Below are 17,357 nucleotides of genomic sequence, written 5' to 3'. Positions count from 1 at the left end.
TATATATAAATATATATATATAATATAAAATATATAATATAATATAATATAATATAATATAATATAATATAATATAATATAATATAATATAATATAATATAATATAATATAATATAAATAATATAACTAAAACCCAAGCACAAATATGCTCATAATCATGGTACTTAAATAAATATATTTAAAATAATAATAATAATAATAATAATAATAATAAAGAACTGTCTTGAAGCCAGCCTGTCTGCACATTCTGATGCCAAGAAGGATCTTCCCTGAGTCAGCCCCCACCAACCATTAGATCAGAACTCAGAAATCTCAGGAGAAATCTATTATACCCAGTTCTTTTCCTTTTTCATTTATCTGACTGGAATTTGAGTCCAAGAACCAAACCACTGAGTGTCTCCCAATCCACTCTACTGTTGTCTACCCTTTATACCCCACACCTCCTTTGGATTTCCTGAACCCCACAATCCTTTTCCTTTCTGCTCCCATGCTTTATCCTCTCTGCTGTTCCACATCCTGACCTTCTCCATGATGGGTATATCTCCAAGGCTGAGAATGCTTCTAATGTCTTTTTCAGAATCATGCATTACTTTTGAGGTCCCACTAACCAATAAGCCTCAGTTTGCACCCTGTACTACATCTCAGGCTATTGTTCCATGATTCACTGTCCCTGGCACTTGCCCACACTTGCTATGGTTCCTCCTGTCACCTCAGGGCTAACATTTTCCTGCCCTACCTTTCTATGAACTATCTTGCCCTCTAAAGAGTTTCAAAAACACCAAGCAATCTCAGGCTGTTGAATTCATATCACTCTCTCTCTCTCCCTCTGTCTCTCCCTCTCCCTCTTTCTCTCTCTTTCAAACACACACACACACACACACACACACACACACACACACACACACACACACACACCCTTAACAGAACAAAATGCAATGGTTATTAAATTCCTAAAATAGAAAACCCTTAACAGAAGTGCACTTTTTTCCCTGTTTCATCCAGTTATTCTGGTGTTTTTTTTTAATTTTAAATGTTTTCATTTTGTTAATAATTTATTTAATTAAATTACCATGAGATACACAGTTACAAATTTGCCAATGATTGAGTTTTAGGTATACAACAGTCAACATCCATACTTTCACCAGCGCTCATTTCCCTCAACCAATATCCCCACTTGCCCTCCTGCACTCACCTCTGCCTGATTCTGGGGCAGACATTTTTCCTCTCTCTGGCCTCTCTTATCTTTATTCGATTTAGACACTGTGGCTTAAATACTGTTACTGAAGGGGTACCAGGCATATCACTCTACAGCCTTTCAGCACCCAGTTTTGCAGGTGCATTTTAACCACTTTTCTCACTATTTAGTACTGGCACTGTTTATCCAACTGCCAGATGTATTAAATGCTTGTGGAACATTTAAAATATTCTGAGCTGCCCATTACAAATAATGAGATGTGCCAAAATCCCAATATCTGGCCTTGAGCTCTGCTAGAAAAACAGAAGTAAATAATTTCAGGTGAGTGAAAATGCTGAATGTCAAGAGCCATCTTGAAAAATGGCCAGTAAATAGTGTTCAATGAAACCAAATATGCACTTAGCCATTGGCCCAGCAACCAAAATGTACAAATTTCTTCCAACTCCATGGTATCTTTGCAAAATTAGGAAAAGATGGTTTGCAAGAGGCCATCTTTGTTGTAATATTATCCATGATCCCAAATGCCAGAAAACAATCCCAAGATTGTTTTCCCAATCTACATTATGTAGATTCTGCTGAATACTCAGTGAAGAAAAAGGAAGTTATGAGAAGATGAAATAAATCTATATGCCTAGGAAATAGGACTCCAAGGTTTTCTACTCAAAAAAACTACAGACAATTTCATATATTTGAAGTGCCTATCTGAGAAAAAATCTGATCTGTATACTTGCTTATGAACATATCTTTATATAAAAAGAAAAGAATATACCTAGATATGATTAAATGTAGATAAACAGAAGAGTAAACAGGAAATGAAGTTAGTTGCTTTGAACCTTCATGATGTACTAAATTGGCTGAATATTATACTAGCATCATACAAAATTTTTAATGTGGAAAAAATATCAAAAGCAAAATTAAACAAATGAAGTGAACTGAGTTTTCAATTGGCAGCATAACTCCAGAAAAAGAAATAATCACAAATTATTTCAAAGTAATGATTTGTTTCTAATACCCTCATGAGAGAAATGCTCTGCGCACTGGAAGAAGAGAAAAATATCCTCCTCAAACAGTTTCAGTCATCAAAGTGAATTCATTTAGAGAAAACTATTCTAAAATGAGTGAGGGTGCCTAGCAGGAAAAGAAAACAAAATAATCATCTTGTCCTGGAGAGATGGAAGATTTAGGGTACAAAAATTAAAACATATACACAGGAGCCAGAGCAAAGTAGAGAGAGTTCAAAGGGCATATTCCTTGCATTTGGCCAACCAGGGTTGGATCCCCAGCATCCCATATGCTCCCCCATGCCAACCAGAGTTATTTCTGAGCACAGAGCCAGGAGTAAACCCTGAGCACCACTAGTATCCCTCCCCCCGCCTAAGAAAAAAAAAAGAAAAAGAAAAACATGCAGATATAGAGAAAAGTGTTAATAAAAACATGGGTTTCCTGAAGATGCTTTATAAGTATCCAGAGAAATTTTGGGGTTTCCACCAACTTGAATTATCAGCTAACCCCCACCACCTTCATCCCCAATTCCAAGGCTGGAAGCAGGTAGGAGAGAGTCCAGGTGTCCCAAAAAAAATGCAGTGAATATGTAACAATATTACCTGTAAGGATAAAAGTGGTTTGGGCTAAATACAAGGGCACTTGCCTTGTATGCTACTGACCAGGGTTCTATTCCCAAAATGGTGCCTCAAGTCCTGCCAGGGGTGATTGATTCCTGCTCCCCCACACTCTCCAGAAGTGATTTGTGTGCATAGCGCTTGGAATAAGTTCTGAATCCCACAAGGTATGGCCCCCAAACAAAAAGAAAAGCATAAAAGTGGCAGCTGATTCAATATCAGATATTGAACTCTATTAATATGCATTAATGTATTTAGAAATAGATTATAATTAGGATTCACTAACAGTTTTTTATTAACTAAGAAAAATAAAAGGGAAATACCATGTTATTGCCAGAGAGCCAACTAACTAACTAGTGTGAAATAAAAAGTAGAGGGAGCGGGAATTAAAAAAATAAAAAGCATTTGATTTGTTTCTCTTGTATGAGAAGAACCTTTAGAATGCACCAATAGTCGATGAGGGAAAATTCCTTTAGAGAGAATTCTAGTTACTTCTCTCTAAAGACTATTTCTTCTTCCTTTAGGAATGATACATGACAGATCAGAAAACCCCAGGTTTTGAACCACAAAGAGTGGTATACTGGGGAAATATCATTAAAGACTGCTAATTTCACACCCAGGTATTTCCACTCTGGCTGGGAAGTATGTGTAACACTTACAACAGCACAGAAGAGACTCATAGCTCCAAAGCACATCTAACAGGGATGCTTACTGCTAGGAAGAAATTCAAGAACTATTAGGGACAGAACATTTGAACAGCATCCAGGGGAGAGGCTTGGCTAAATTCATCCTATGGGACACCAAGCAGCAAGTTTCTTTACAAATGAAACTTAAGTGAAACATCAGATAAATAGCAGAAGATATGAGAGAGAGAGAGAGAGAGAGAGAGAAAGAGAGAGAGAGAGAGAGAGAGAGAGAGAGAGAGAGAGAGAGAGAGAAAGTAGTCACCATGTGTGGGCTAAAGGGATAGTACGAGATAGAGGGCAGCAGACCAGGGTTTGATACCTGGCATCTCATTTGATTCTTTGAGTACCACCAGTTATAATTCCTGAGTGCAGAGCCAAAAGTAAGCCCTGAGCATTGCAAGGGTGGCTCAAAAAAACACACACACCACCATCATGTATGGCTTCACTTTTAGACTGTTGGACTATAAAGAAAAAAGCAAACTTAAGCTCTCAGAAATGACTGGCATTCATTAAAAGTTTGGGAATGTCTCTGGACTTCTTTGCTCTTTATTTGTTTGATGTGATAATGGTACTATGAATTTCTATCTCCTACTGTCATGGACTAGAATAATACAGATACAATTGTTTGATTTATTTATTTATTTATTTGGTTTTTGGGTCAGAGGTTACTCCTGACTAAGTGCTCAGAAATTGCCCCTGGCTTGGGGGGAACCACATGGGACACCAGGGAATCGAACTGCGGTCCTTCCTTGGCTTACACTTGCAAGGCAGACACCTTACCTCTAGCGCCACTTCTCTAGCCCTTGATTTATTTTTTTATTAAATGTAGGGGGACCCACACCCCAATGATGCTCAGAGCTGGATTCTGTGCTCCTGGTTCTGTGCTCAAGGATCACTCTTAGCAGGGCTAAGGAGGCCATATGGGGCATCTAGGATCAAATCCAAGCTATCTGCATAGAAATCCAAGTGCCCTAGTCACTTTACTATCACTCCAAAAATTGTTTGACTTTTTAAAACAGCTCTGAAAATAATTTGGTGGTCATAGAAGAGAACACTTAACAAGAAAATAAGGTAAGCTCTGAATTACTAATGTGATAGTGGCTCTTAGGCTCTCCTTTCTAATATTGTCTATTTTGAAATGTCCATAAAACAGAGTTCCAAAAATTAATAAATAAAAGGTTGATTTGAAGAATTCTTGAAATCCATTTAGTCTGTACTTAGCCTGAAAGCATAATCATAAGTTCCTTAAAATCAAAGAAAGAAAGAGAATGATTTTCTTTTCCTCTGAATGCTGGCAATACCCAAAAGTAAGAAATTCTAAATTTTGATGAGTGCAACAATAAGTGAGTGAATATACAAACAAATTTGTCAACCATGAATGCTGGAGAAACAGAAACACTTCTGTGCACCCTGCAATTCCTTAAGGAGAAAGAAGATGACAAGTTGATGGGAAGACTAAAAAAAACTAAAAAAAAAAAAAAAACAGTGTAAAAACTTCTTTTTGCCTTACTATGGTTTTACAAATAATGTGCTAGTCTCCCTGAGATCCACTGTTGGATGCCTGCTGTGACACAGTTCCCAAACCACCTGGCAGACAGCATCATGGGAGAACTATTTGTTCCAGGGGATCCCATAGAGCTATTGTTCTGGGGATTTTCCTTGAGGCTGAAAGCTTCGGAGACACCACTGCACCAGAGATGGGGAAGGACAACTCAACGGGGGCACCATCCCCACCTCCCTGTGATTAGTTACTCTTAATCAGGCTTGACTCCAGTCCTTCCCTCTCTCCTCTGAGAGATCTCTGGTTAAATGAGATAATACCTATCAACACTGTGCTGCTTCTGAAACATTACTAAGCCCCAATCAATGTTCATGCTTATCTTCTCCCTGACAAGTCACCTATTCCAGGCTATTCTTCATCTATGTCCTGATACCCTGCAGGTATCCTAGTTCCTTTAGTCTACATAGTCACTGTTGATAGGGAAAATAAAGTGTATCTGGTAATCAGCCTGGGACTCATTCTCTCCAATCATGAATTGGGGAACATCCTTGGTCCCCAACACACTAGTAGGATGGAATTTGACCCTTGCTGGCCTACAGGGTTGGCACAATTCACTGATTAAAATTTTCAGGAGACTCAAAACATTATTAAGAACAAAGACTTTACAACTTAACATCTTGAAGACTAACCTCCTGATACTACCCATTGGGGATTTTTCTTGACACAATGGCCAATGTCTACAACTAAAATTTTTGTTAGGAAGCTTTTGTACTTCGCCATCTTTCTCCTACAAAATCTGAAATAAGAGCTGCCCTAGAAGACCATGCTGCAATGCTCTCGCCTGTCCTGGGAGGCAGCCCATGGTCAGAGCACTTAGGGTACTTACCTTTGTAGGAAATGACCGGATGCTCAATACGCTGGCACCCCGACACATCTGTTTGCAGCTGCACGAGTCTCCACCAGCTCAGGCTTGAGAAGAGCCACGCAAGGACAGAAGGTCCCTTCATGGTGGGCAGAGGGCTGCAGACTCGGGACACGCTTCTCCTAACCAGAAGCTTGTCTTGCCGTCATGTGAGAAAAGAGCCTGAAACACAACCAGAGAGAAACCAATGAGCATGAATAAACGTTTGCTTCTGGTGAGTCTGATTTAGTCCATTAGCTACTTTGGTTTTCACTGGCCAGTGTCCATTGCTCATAGTACTCCTCAGTTCCTCCAAATGATTTGTGAAATGATCTATTGGGTTCTTGCTCTAAGGTTGTTTTCATAGTCATCACAACACACACACACACACACACATACACAACACTATGAGAACGTATGCAGAAGCATATTAATTTGCTCCTGCTTGTTATGAAATGGTCATTATGTTAAGAAATAATCAGCACAGAGAATTATGTACCTCGCCAGACCACAAAGGTTGTCAAAGGTGAAATGTTAATTAAGTAGGTCAGCATTCAAGAATAACAACTTGTAAAGTAAAATTCCATATATGTCCAAGAAAACATTACTGCTATATTTAATGAGAGCTCACAGAAACAAATACACAAAGGGTCGTACATATTATGTTACATAAATCGAATGCCCACACATCACACCAAGAGTAATTTTTTTCCTTCTGATTTTCCCCAATATATAAACAGGACTGTGGATTCTAGCAGTAGCTTTCAAAATAATTGAATTTCTTGGCATTCCTATAAATGATGGTCCATTTTCTAAACTACAATAGAAATAATAGGTTTTCTTCTTTTCCTTTTAATAAACATAGAATACACATTAGCTTAGATTTTATCCTCAGGACAACCTTAAAATAGGGTCAAGTTCATTTCCAATGAGGGCCAAGAAATAAACCGCTTTATTGGAAAGGAAAAATGGTAGGCTTAAGCTCTGTGGGTTTTCACTGCTGCACCTGAGGAATGCTGCTTACAAGTCGGGGCCCGATTATGGTTTTCCTTGGAACCTTGCTCACCTCCTCTCACACAAGCGTGGATCTATTGTGGCATTTTTGTAAGTGCCAAATATCCCAAACAGCCAACTTACTAAGGCTCAAGCTATTGTCTATTGCAAGTCACTGGATTCATTTTAGGTTTTCCAACTCTTCCAAAATGGTCCACATGGCAAAATTAATTTATGAACTTCACACATGAGCTACTTACAAAATACCGGACTATAGATACACTTGTATATTCAACATAATCACTATTGAGAACCTACAGGGTGAAATTAAATTACGGAGCTAGAAACTGAGGGACTTTCAAGAAGATGAATAATTTAAAAAATTAAGCATAAGAAAAGCTAGTAAAAATAACTCTGATCCAAGCTGTTTAAAACCCATAAAAAGAAGTTCTGTGGGAGATATGAGTGTGATTACTATTTTGAGGGGTCAGGGGGAGTCCAAAGAGGAGATAATAGGAGTTTCATGCCAGGTATAAAGAGGATATTAAGAGATATATATCGTTGGAGGAATATTCCAGAACAGGTAAAGAGGATAGAAACACACATAGTCAAGCATGAGAATGGAGCAAGCACCAGGTTTGGGGATGGTGCGTTACTCACTCAGGTTCCAGTAAACACAGAAGGAAAGTTTGAAGAAAGCAGGACTGTATTTGAATCAGAATTCTACTAAAATTTGATGTCTACATTGATGAAGGGATGGGCATTGAACATTGTGACTGAAACTCAATCATAGACAAATCTGTAACTGTATCTCATGGTGATTCTTTTAAATTATTTTGGGGGCTGGAGCAATAGCACAGCAAGTATGGTGTTTGCCTTACATGTGAGTTAAATCCCAAGCATGAGATATGGCCCCCTGAGCCTACCACAAGTGATTTTTGAGAGCATATTCAGGAGTATCTATTGAGCGCTGCCAGGTGTGACCCAAACACAAACAAAAAAATTTTATTTTAAGAAAAAAATCACAGAAATTAAAGAAATTCATGTCTATACTTTCAAGAAAAAATATAGTATATCAACATGTGAACAAGGAGTATTGTCAATTACAAAACAAAATTCAAAAGAGCTGTAGGGAGATAGTCATCCAACTTGTTAATTTGAAGCGATCGAAGAGGAGGGAATGGTGCAGAAGAGAAATTTAAAAAACTTGTAACAAAATATATTGCCAAGAGAAATTAAAATCCAGGCAAACATAGGAATCACCCAAGAAAGTGGGCAAAGGAAACAGAGAAAATTAAGATCACAGACTGACCTTTCTCTTATGTGTTAGGGACTAAAGCCCATTGACAGACACAATTCATGTCATCAAACATAAAACAAGTGATGGTATGTGAGTTCCCAAGCCCAGATCCTAAAAGACTAAAAATTTTCTAGTACACTTTTCTGGGCATCAAGGCATCAGTTTGTAAGGTGCAGGTCCTGTGTCCTTTTAACAGAGACCACCTATGGGTGTCCCTATTGGCACAGCCCACTTAGCCAGGGTACCTGATATCTAAGTGAAGCAGAAATGCATTGCATGGCATCAGTACCTATCCAGAGAGCAAAGAATTCTGCCAGGCCAACTCTTCTAGAATCCCAACACCAAAGTGTAAAACATGATAAAAATGGTTTCATTTGGCATTTCTCAACTTGTTTCTCACTTCTGACTCAGTTTCCTTTGGTGGCACCCCTGTCCTATAAATTTTGCATCTAGACCCTATTGTTGGCCCCTTTCATGAGATTTTTCCAGGCACCCACTTTGAAAGTTCTGAGACCCTCAGATGGCTGTATGCCCCCAGCTGAGAAATACTGGCCTGTTAACCCTTGGGAAAACAGAACTCAAAGAGGTGCAGACAGGCTCAAGATTTAGAATCAAAGTGGCCTTGAGGGTCATAATGCCACATATCTAAGTATATTCATCAGCAGAAGTATTGTGTACAGATAAAGATGATATGTGTGTTGAGAGCATGCTAGGGTTTACATGCTGGAAAAATTTAAAATGAAAGGCAGATGACCACTGGAAACCCAGATTAGAGGATAAGAAAAGCAAAATCCAGTATCTAATCTTTGGAAAAGATCAGAGAAGCCAGGAGAAATGTGGATAAAGAAAATGGTTTGTTTCAAATCTGTGATTTGAAAAGTAATTGTACAAGATGAGAAAAGGAGACGAAGAAGGGAATTCGAGATCAAATAATTCCTACAAGTTGGAATCCAATAATAATGCATTTTAGGGTCCAAAATTTCTTTTAAGCACAAGGCCTCAAGTTAGATCATGTTTGCTGCTCATATTTGCTCATGTCCCACCAACTCTGCTATTTGGAACCCCAAATGCCACAATAGTGTGTGACCCAAGTACACAAAATCCCTACTTCTCAAAGATGTTCAGGCAACTACACAGTCACCCTATCAACTACGAGCCAGTACCATAAACAAAATGTGGATAAGTGAGAGTCCCAGCCGAGCCCAGGGATAAGGGTGTGTGTGTGCCACAGCCAGACAAGGATGTAACACCCTGTCTCTAAAACAGCTAAAAGGGAATGAATTAAGCAGCAGATATAAGTGGCTTATCCACTGCATTCTATAGACAGATCGGGGCCACTATGTTAGCTGGCAGATAGCCAATAGCAACTTTGCAAACACAGTTTGAGCAGAAAGAAAGAAAAGCCACAGGGCAAGGACCAGAGAAAGGCAAGGATGGATCCAAAGTAGGGATGGATACTACACTACCAACCCGACAGCTAAGGAAATACAAAGATTCATGAAGGCAATTTGGTTAAGAAAAATGCAAGTTAGGCAAGTGCCAGAGTAGCCCAGCATGAAAAGTCACTTCTGCTCAGAAATGGAAAGTCAAGAAGAAAAAGAAGAAGAGAGAGAGTCACTGCTCTAGGAGCCGATATGCGTGAGTAAGGAGGAAGAAGAACAGCTAAAGGTTCTACAAGACAGAGAGTTTAGATGGGGCTTCCCTGGGATCACAAAGCCTATCCTCATTAAAGATGATAAGAGTACAGAGAGGAAGGAGAGAAAGGGAGGGAAAGAGGACATGAACCCAATGACTCCAGCACACAATAAGGGCAGAAAAGATGCATCAGCTCATTTGTCCTGGATTATAAAACTCAAAGATCCATACCACAAGTTCTTCCCTTGCACACTGCAAACCCAGGCATGACCCTGAGAACTAGAAATAATAAATACCCAAAGATGATGAGAATAAAGATGATGAGAAGTAGTGTTTGGTAGCAAACATGCCACCTGAGGGGGCCATGTTTAAGTTGGGGGAAAGTATTTAGCCAGGAGGAGGAGGCCAGAAAGACCACAAAGTAGGATGTACTGTGAACAACTATACTGGAAATAACAAAACAAGAAAATAGATAATTATTTCTGTTTTTTTGGCCACACCTGGTGACACTAAGGGGTTACTCCTGGCTATGTGCTGAGAAATCACTCTTGGCTTGGGGGACCATATGGGACGCCGGGGAATCGAACCGCGGTCCATCCTAGGCTAGAATGATCAAGGTAGACGCCGTACCACTTGTGCCACTGCTCCAGTCCCTGAAAATAGATACAGTTTTCGAAAAGTGTTTCCAGTTGAGGCAGACTGGTGAGTGGGAGGCACACTGGAATGAGGGGTTTATTGGTGGAGAGATGTGAACACTGATGAGAAACCTTGTATGCCTGAAACCCAGTCATTAATAACTGTAATTTCATGATAACTAAAAAAAAGAAAAAGAAGGAAAAATAGAAAAGAAAAAAGGGCAGCAAAAAGAGGAAAGAAAGAAAAGAGAAAAGAAAAGAAGAGAAAGGAAAAGAAAAAGAAAGAAAAGAAAAGAAAAAAGAATTATACTGAGGTGAGCCTTGCAGGGTATGGACTCAAACCAGAAACAAACATCTCCAAGCCTGATTCATTTTCCTTCATCCAAAAGAGTAAGTAGCACTGGAGATGTGTAGAAGAATCAGGAACTCCTGAATAAAAAACACTCAAAGAGCCCTCTTTGCTTCCCATTCTGACTTAAATAATTGTTAGGGGTTAAGATTCTGCAGACAGTATGCTATATGCAGAGCAACCCCACTTTTTCATTCAGAGAAGGGTACAAGATTATTCCTGTTACACACCAAAGGAAACCAGTGAAGATTAAAACAACATGGAAAAGACACTTGGAAAATAATATAATAAAGAACCTCACACATAATATTCACCCAATAGAAACAGCAAAGTTCTTTCTTGAAAATGTGAAACTAGTTCCAGGAGCCAACAGCACTGGGAACTGTGCTTCCTGAACACAGACATACACTCAAAATCAATGTCTTGGTCTCTGAGGAAAGGAAGAGAAAGAGGTATGTCTTTTATCCCTGAGATTTTTGTGCTCACGCTGGAAGAGGCTGGAAGGGAAAAACAAGCACATGGTTCAAGATACAGAAGTGTGCCCTGTTCAACTAAGCACAGGCTGCTGGCCAGCACAAGTGTTGTGCAAAGCTGGATCATTTGCAGGCTGTGAAGTATTTCACTGTGGTTTTTATCTTCTTAAAATAAAGACACTGAGGAAGGGCCAAGCCCCTCCTCTACCGAAACCACATCAGCTACTTCTATATCACCCAGAATCACTGTTTTCCCAATGGCCCTGCCTCATCACCTCTCTACAATTCACTTTGGGGACACCAGTCTGACCACACTTTAGGTACACTGGTCTTTAGGCTGATGATATCACTAGGGTATTTTGGAGAAAGTGCAAGCACATTCCCTTGGTAATTTCCTTCTTCCATGAGGCTTGGCAGCTCAATACACATATTTGAAAGTCACAGTATCAGTAATAGTGCTTTGAAATACTGGACATCTTCATTGTTTAATGCTATCATCCCTACAGGAATACAGCAATTTATCAGAATGGACCACTAACAATTAGAGCTTCCTACGTCTTCTGTCATCGTATTAATAACCTCATTGGAAACACAAGAATTTTCACAAATGTGCTTGCTACTGTACTTATGTTTTCTTTCTTTTTAAAAAAACTTTCTTCTCTTCCTTTTTCTTTTTTATGTTTTTCTATACATGTTAATAAATTTGTTCTCACTTATCTGGAATCAGATGTCCTGTGGTCAACTAGGTCAATGATGTGATGCATTTTTCTTTAAATAAAGTAACAAGTATGTTTTAAAAATAATAGTAAAGACTGTGCTGGCATGAGGGGATAGTCATCATGTCCAGGTGGACAGGTCTCACTCAGTGTGGGCTGCTCCACACATCCCAGCAAGCAAGACCAACTTCATGGACTAACCTGTCTGTGGCTCCAAGCTTCTTTCCCTAATCCCTCTTCCCTGCACCTTATAATTGCTTCTTCCTCTGAACCACAGAACCCTGGGTCTCTTGGTGGTAGGAAGAAGAGTGAGGTAGTCATATTTATGTTGGAACTTTCAGGTTCCCTCCCAGCACTCATCAAAGTGTATTCTGAGAGCGGCTTTGTGGGTCTTTGCAATAACACCATCTGTGGCCTCCTCCACTCAACCCCTCCTTCCAGGTGTTCCAATTTCCCCTCCCTACGTGTGCCCATCCAAACTGTGCCCACACATTGCCAACTCACTCAGGATTAAGAAACTGAAACTCATGGACATAAGTGCCCCTCCCTCCTTAGACATAAAGCAAGTGAACAGCACTGAAAAAAAAAAAGATGGTTTTTCAATTTGCTTCTGTATATCACCCACTTGAAGTTACACTGCATCATGTCAGAAAAATTCCAATAAAAATGAAAGTAGTGTTAATTATGCCGGTTTCCTAGATGGGAGACTGCATTATGAAGGAATTTTCAAAGTATTAATTTCAATAAAAGTTGTTCGAGCTTCCTCCAACCGCCTCTGGCAAATTTAAAATACATGAGCTGAGAGAATGCCAATAGAACAGTATTGTCCATAGAAAATTTTGCTCTAGGACACTAAAGTTGGCTCTTTTTTATTTTTTATTTATTTAAAAAAAAAGTTACTTACTACTCACTTCCTTCAACATCCCTGTGGTTTCCTGAGATGGGAGGCTCTCTCTAAATGCTCACTCTAAATAAGCAAAACTCAAGATATAAATGTCTGTGCAATAAATAACATTCTCCCATTCACACCCACACTGCAAATGAATAGGCTTTTGGGAACATAAAATAGACTGTTCGTTTTAGGCTTTAAAAAAAATGCTGCCAGATTTAAAAAAAAAGAGAGAGAGAGAAATGAGAATAAAAGGTTACACAAGACTTCTTGCTTCAAGAACAAAACCCAAGGAGTTATTAATACAAATCAGACCCCTAATCAGCTCAGCATACTGCTCTCTACAGAGCTCGAATTCACTGGTACAGTGGAATAAACCCTCCCGCCCCAGCCTTTATACCTGAAAGCTGGAACTTCTACTGTAGCTAGTGGATCAGAAGAGAGGCAGGAATCCATCCAGTCCCGCACTGGCCCACAGCGGAGCTGTCCTTAGTATCTGGGCCCTAGAGCAGCTCCCTGGGCTTTGCATCCTGGAAAGTGAGTGTCCCCGAGCCTCAGAAAAACAAAGGGCAGGATGTGGAGGCAAAGTGGGAGGCGGGCCACTCCCAAGCACCCGCTGCCTTTGCCTTCTGTCTTCCCCTCTCTGTCCTTACTGCAAGGTTCACTGAGCTGATCATCCACAGAACTGAGAGAGAACTCAACAGAAGCCCCAGGCTCAGTCCCACCACCCCAACCCTCCACCTGGACTTATCCCTGCAAGTCGTGGCACAGCCAACTAAGGGTATAGTTATGCAACCATCAAGTGGTGCCAAGCAAATGGCTCAGCTCCTTTCTAAACCTCTGGGGATTCCTCGCTGCTTTCCAAAACAAATAGGGTGCCCTTTCCACCAGCCACCCCTTCCCTAGTTTTCCCTCAGCTGTGCCCACTGAGTCAGCCTTCCCTTCAGCCCCTTCACCCAGGCAGGGTAATCTTGCAGGCTCATTCATACACTGATGTGCATGGAGTCTTCTCACCATTCATCAAGTGCATGCTGCTCTACCCCTGCCAAATTCCACTCACAGGACCACCAAGACCAGCCAGGCAGACAGCTCGTTCCACGCATTAACTGCAATCCCAGCTACTTGACCCAAGTCTGCACACATAGTCATAGAATCTGCCTGGGTTCTAAGGATCCAACTAATTAGAAATAATCTAGGGAATGACCACCCAGCTCCAGCCCCACATTGGTGCATTCTAATCAAATGAACTGTCTGAATCCAGCCAAAATTGGCACATCCCTTTGTCAGTGAGCAAGCACCACTGTGAAGTGGCTGCCTTGAATTTCCTATCAAACAGGAAATTAGTTGATTCCTTGCAGAACCAAGGTGAAAGGACAGTGAACAAGAGGCCAGATGAAAGATTTCTGGACTCTGTCTTTAGGGTGGGGATCAAAGAGCAAAGAAGACCTTCCAGGGATATTTGAGGTTGATGTGGAATCAAATGTGTAAAGCCAAAGTTCAGCAAAGCAGGCCCCTGTTACCCAAGTTTTGCATCACAGTCAGGCTCCCTACATACACTGGCATTCCACACACAAACACTTTGGATCTAAGACTCCAGCTTTGACTCAAATCTTAGGCACAGAGTTCAGTCTCCCAAGAAGTTTTTAGAGGTAAATTCATGGTGAGTACACAGGAAGGGTCTTAAATAATCAGCTAATTTATCAACCACATGGAAGTGTGTCCCTTGAGGGCAAAAGTGGGTTCTTTGGAAGAAAGGAGATAAAAAGAGAACAGTATATTAATGAGGTACTTCCAGAGCACAGTTGAGGGTAGTCAATCAGAGAAAACATCTCAGACAACCATTAAACAGAAGTGGGATCAATGTCTTCAAAAACAGAGGAAGTGGTAAGATTTCTATAGAGTGTACAAAGAAATGAAAATTTTGGCTTCTAAAAGGTTCTGGCTTAGATTTTCAAAGAAGGAGACAACATAGATCTGGAAGACTCATTGCATCTAGGGCCGGATGAGACCAGAGCGAATGAATCTATGTTCTTTGCTTGCAGAAACATCAGACAGTTTCAAGTCTGAGCGGAAATGAAATTAAGTGAAGAATCAATAAAACAATAAACATAAGTTAATGCAGAGCATTCAAGTAAACAGATTCTTCTCAACTTTTCTCAAAAACAATAACCACCTTGTATTCTTTGGAACTGGAATAAAATGCAAGTTTTCTTGTTACTCTGTTAAGTATCTATAAGAACTGAGTTCCCATACCATATTGAACTTTACATTTTACACAGTATTTTGTATGTCAAGTATGTACATTATTCTACTTAAAGTTCCTTGACTGCCAATTTTTAGCCAAAAGAGCTTTTGGATCTAAAATAATGAAATATGTTGAGGAACATAATAAGCTTAATAAGCAGAAGTGGCATTAGCCAGCATCTCCAGGTATACTTTGTTATTCACAGGTTTTCTTCAACATATCTGAAAGGAGATAAGATGGAATTTTATGAATATATAAATTGACCTCATGATATAAAATGTGGAAAAGCAAACGTTAAACTATTTCATACATTTCAATAATGTTTCAGCTCCGGTGACCTTATTTTATATCTCTTCAAAGGGAATTGTTATTATACTTTTGCCTTTTTTCCCTGTTTAGCTCCAGATTGCCTGGAGGAATCATAAAAATAAATGAAGTCCATTAGATAAAATTATTATTTACACAAAGGCAATATTCATTTTATCTGTCAGCAGGTTTTAAAATAAAGTAAAAGTTCATACAATCTACTTTGAGGCTGGCTAAACCAATGAGAACCCTTCCAAAGACAGAAAGAAAAGAAAAACTAAAATAATGGGTCCTTCAAGGCAACATTAACTACAGATGTATTGACGAATTCTAAAGAATTTATCCAGAGACATTTCTTCCAGGCAAACTCATGTGAGCACAATAAGATAATCAAGTTATAAATGATTCTCATGGTGCGAACATTATTATCCATAAGGCTCATTTGCTTTCCTTTAAGACAGTGCCACTTTCTCATCAAGCAGAAAGTGAGTTTTTCTCTGCCTAGATGCAGAAAGTTTGCAGTGGTGGCAGGGAGACCCAGAACGCAACTTCTATTGCCACTACCCTACATCTAGCACTGGTTAGCTCTCAACGGTCAAATCCACTAAGTTTATGCCAGCATCTCTCATCTGGGTTGTGTGGGCACAGGAGAAATAAGCAATGGGAAGGTACACAACCCATGACTAGGGCAGCCAACTGGTAGGACAATGGTATAGAAAAGTCAAGAAGGGGACAATGTAAAGAACTAACACAGAAAAGCTCAGTCAATTTGAAAAGCTTATTTGTGCTCAGTGACTTAGTCTCTGAACAATTGCCAAAAACTGTCTTCCTAATTACCTCTGTGTTCAGAATTCTGTTTCCCTCACTAAAGAAAGGTGTACCTCAAACTATCCTAAACCTTATTTCCTTTCAAGTTCACACTATCAAAGACCAATCTTTCTTTATTTATATATGTTCATATATATTTTTATTTGGTGGACACACCCAGCAGTGTTCAGGGCTCTGCACTCAGAGATCACTCTTGCTGAGCCTAAGGAATCATGAGAGTTACCAAGAAACAAACCTGAGTTGACCTCATGTACAAGAAACACCATGCGTATTGCATTATCTTTCTGGGCACTCAATGGTCAATCTTTCTTTTTTTTTTTCTTGTGATGAAAACACCCCTTAGTTTTTTTTTAATATATTTTATTTTATTTAAACACTTTAATTACATATATGATTGTGCTTGGGTTTCAGTCATGTAAAGAACACCACCCATCACCAGTGCAACATTCCCATCACCAATGTCCCAAATTTCCCTCCTCCCCACCCAACCCCCACCTGTACTCTAGACAGGCTTTCCATTTCCCTCATACATTCTCATTATTACAACAGTTCAAAATGTAGTTATTTCTCTAACTAAACTCATCATTCTTTCTGGTGAGCTTCCTGAGGTGAGCTGGAACTTCAGGCTCTTTTCTCTTTTGTGACTGAAAATTATTATTGCAAGAATGTCTTTCATTTTTCTTAAAACCCATAAATGAGTGAGACCATTCTGCGTCTTTCTCTCTCTCTGACTTATTTCACTCAGTATAATAAATTCCATGTACATCTATGTATAGGAAAATTTCATGACTTCATCTCTCCTGACAGCTGCATAATATTCCATTGTGTATATGTACCACTGTTTCTTCAGCCATTCGTCTGTTGAAGGGCATCTTGGTTGTTTCCAGAGTCTTGCTATGGTAAATAGTGCTGCAATGAATATAGGTGTAATTTCCCTCCTCCCCACCCAACCCCCACCTGTACTCTAGACAGGCTTTCCATTTCCCTCATACATTCTCATTATTACAACAGTTCAAAATGTAGTTATTTCTCTAACTAAACTCATCATTCTTTCTGGTGAGCTTCCTGAGGTGAGCTGGAACTTCA

General features: G+C 39.6%; 1 protein-coding gene across 1 annotated transcript in view; it reads right to left on the bottom strand.

The window, feature by feature from the left end:
• SEMA5A (semaphorin 5A) overlaps window positions 1-17,357 on the bottom strand; it is a 450,728-nt gene that overhangs the window by 257,886 nt on the left and 175,485 nt on the right. The window contains exon 3 of the mRNA XM_049767907.1: window positions 5,888-6,085. Coding sequence (XP_049623864.1) covers window positions 5,888-6,008 — 121 coding nt within the window. The 5' untranslated portion in view covers window positions 6,009-6,085. The remainder of the gene's footprint in view (window positions 1-5,887; window positions 6,086-17,357) is intronic.

This window comes from Suncus etruscus, chromosome 2 (assembly GCF_024139225.1).
Source record: "Suncus etruscus isolate mSunEtr1 chromosome 2, mSunEtr1.pri.cur, whole genome shotgun sequence".
Classification (NCBI taxonomy): domain Eukaryota; kingdom Metazoa; phylum Chordata; class Mammalia; order Eulipotyphla; family Soricidae; genus Suncus; species Suncus etruscus.
This window is presented reverse-complemented; position numbering and strand designations above follow the sequence as displayed.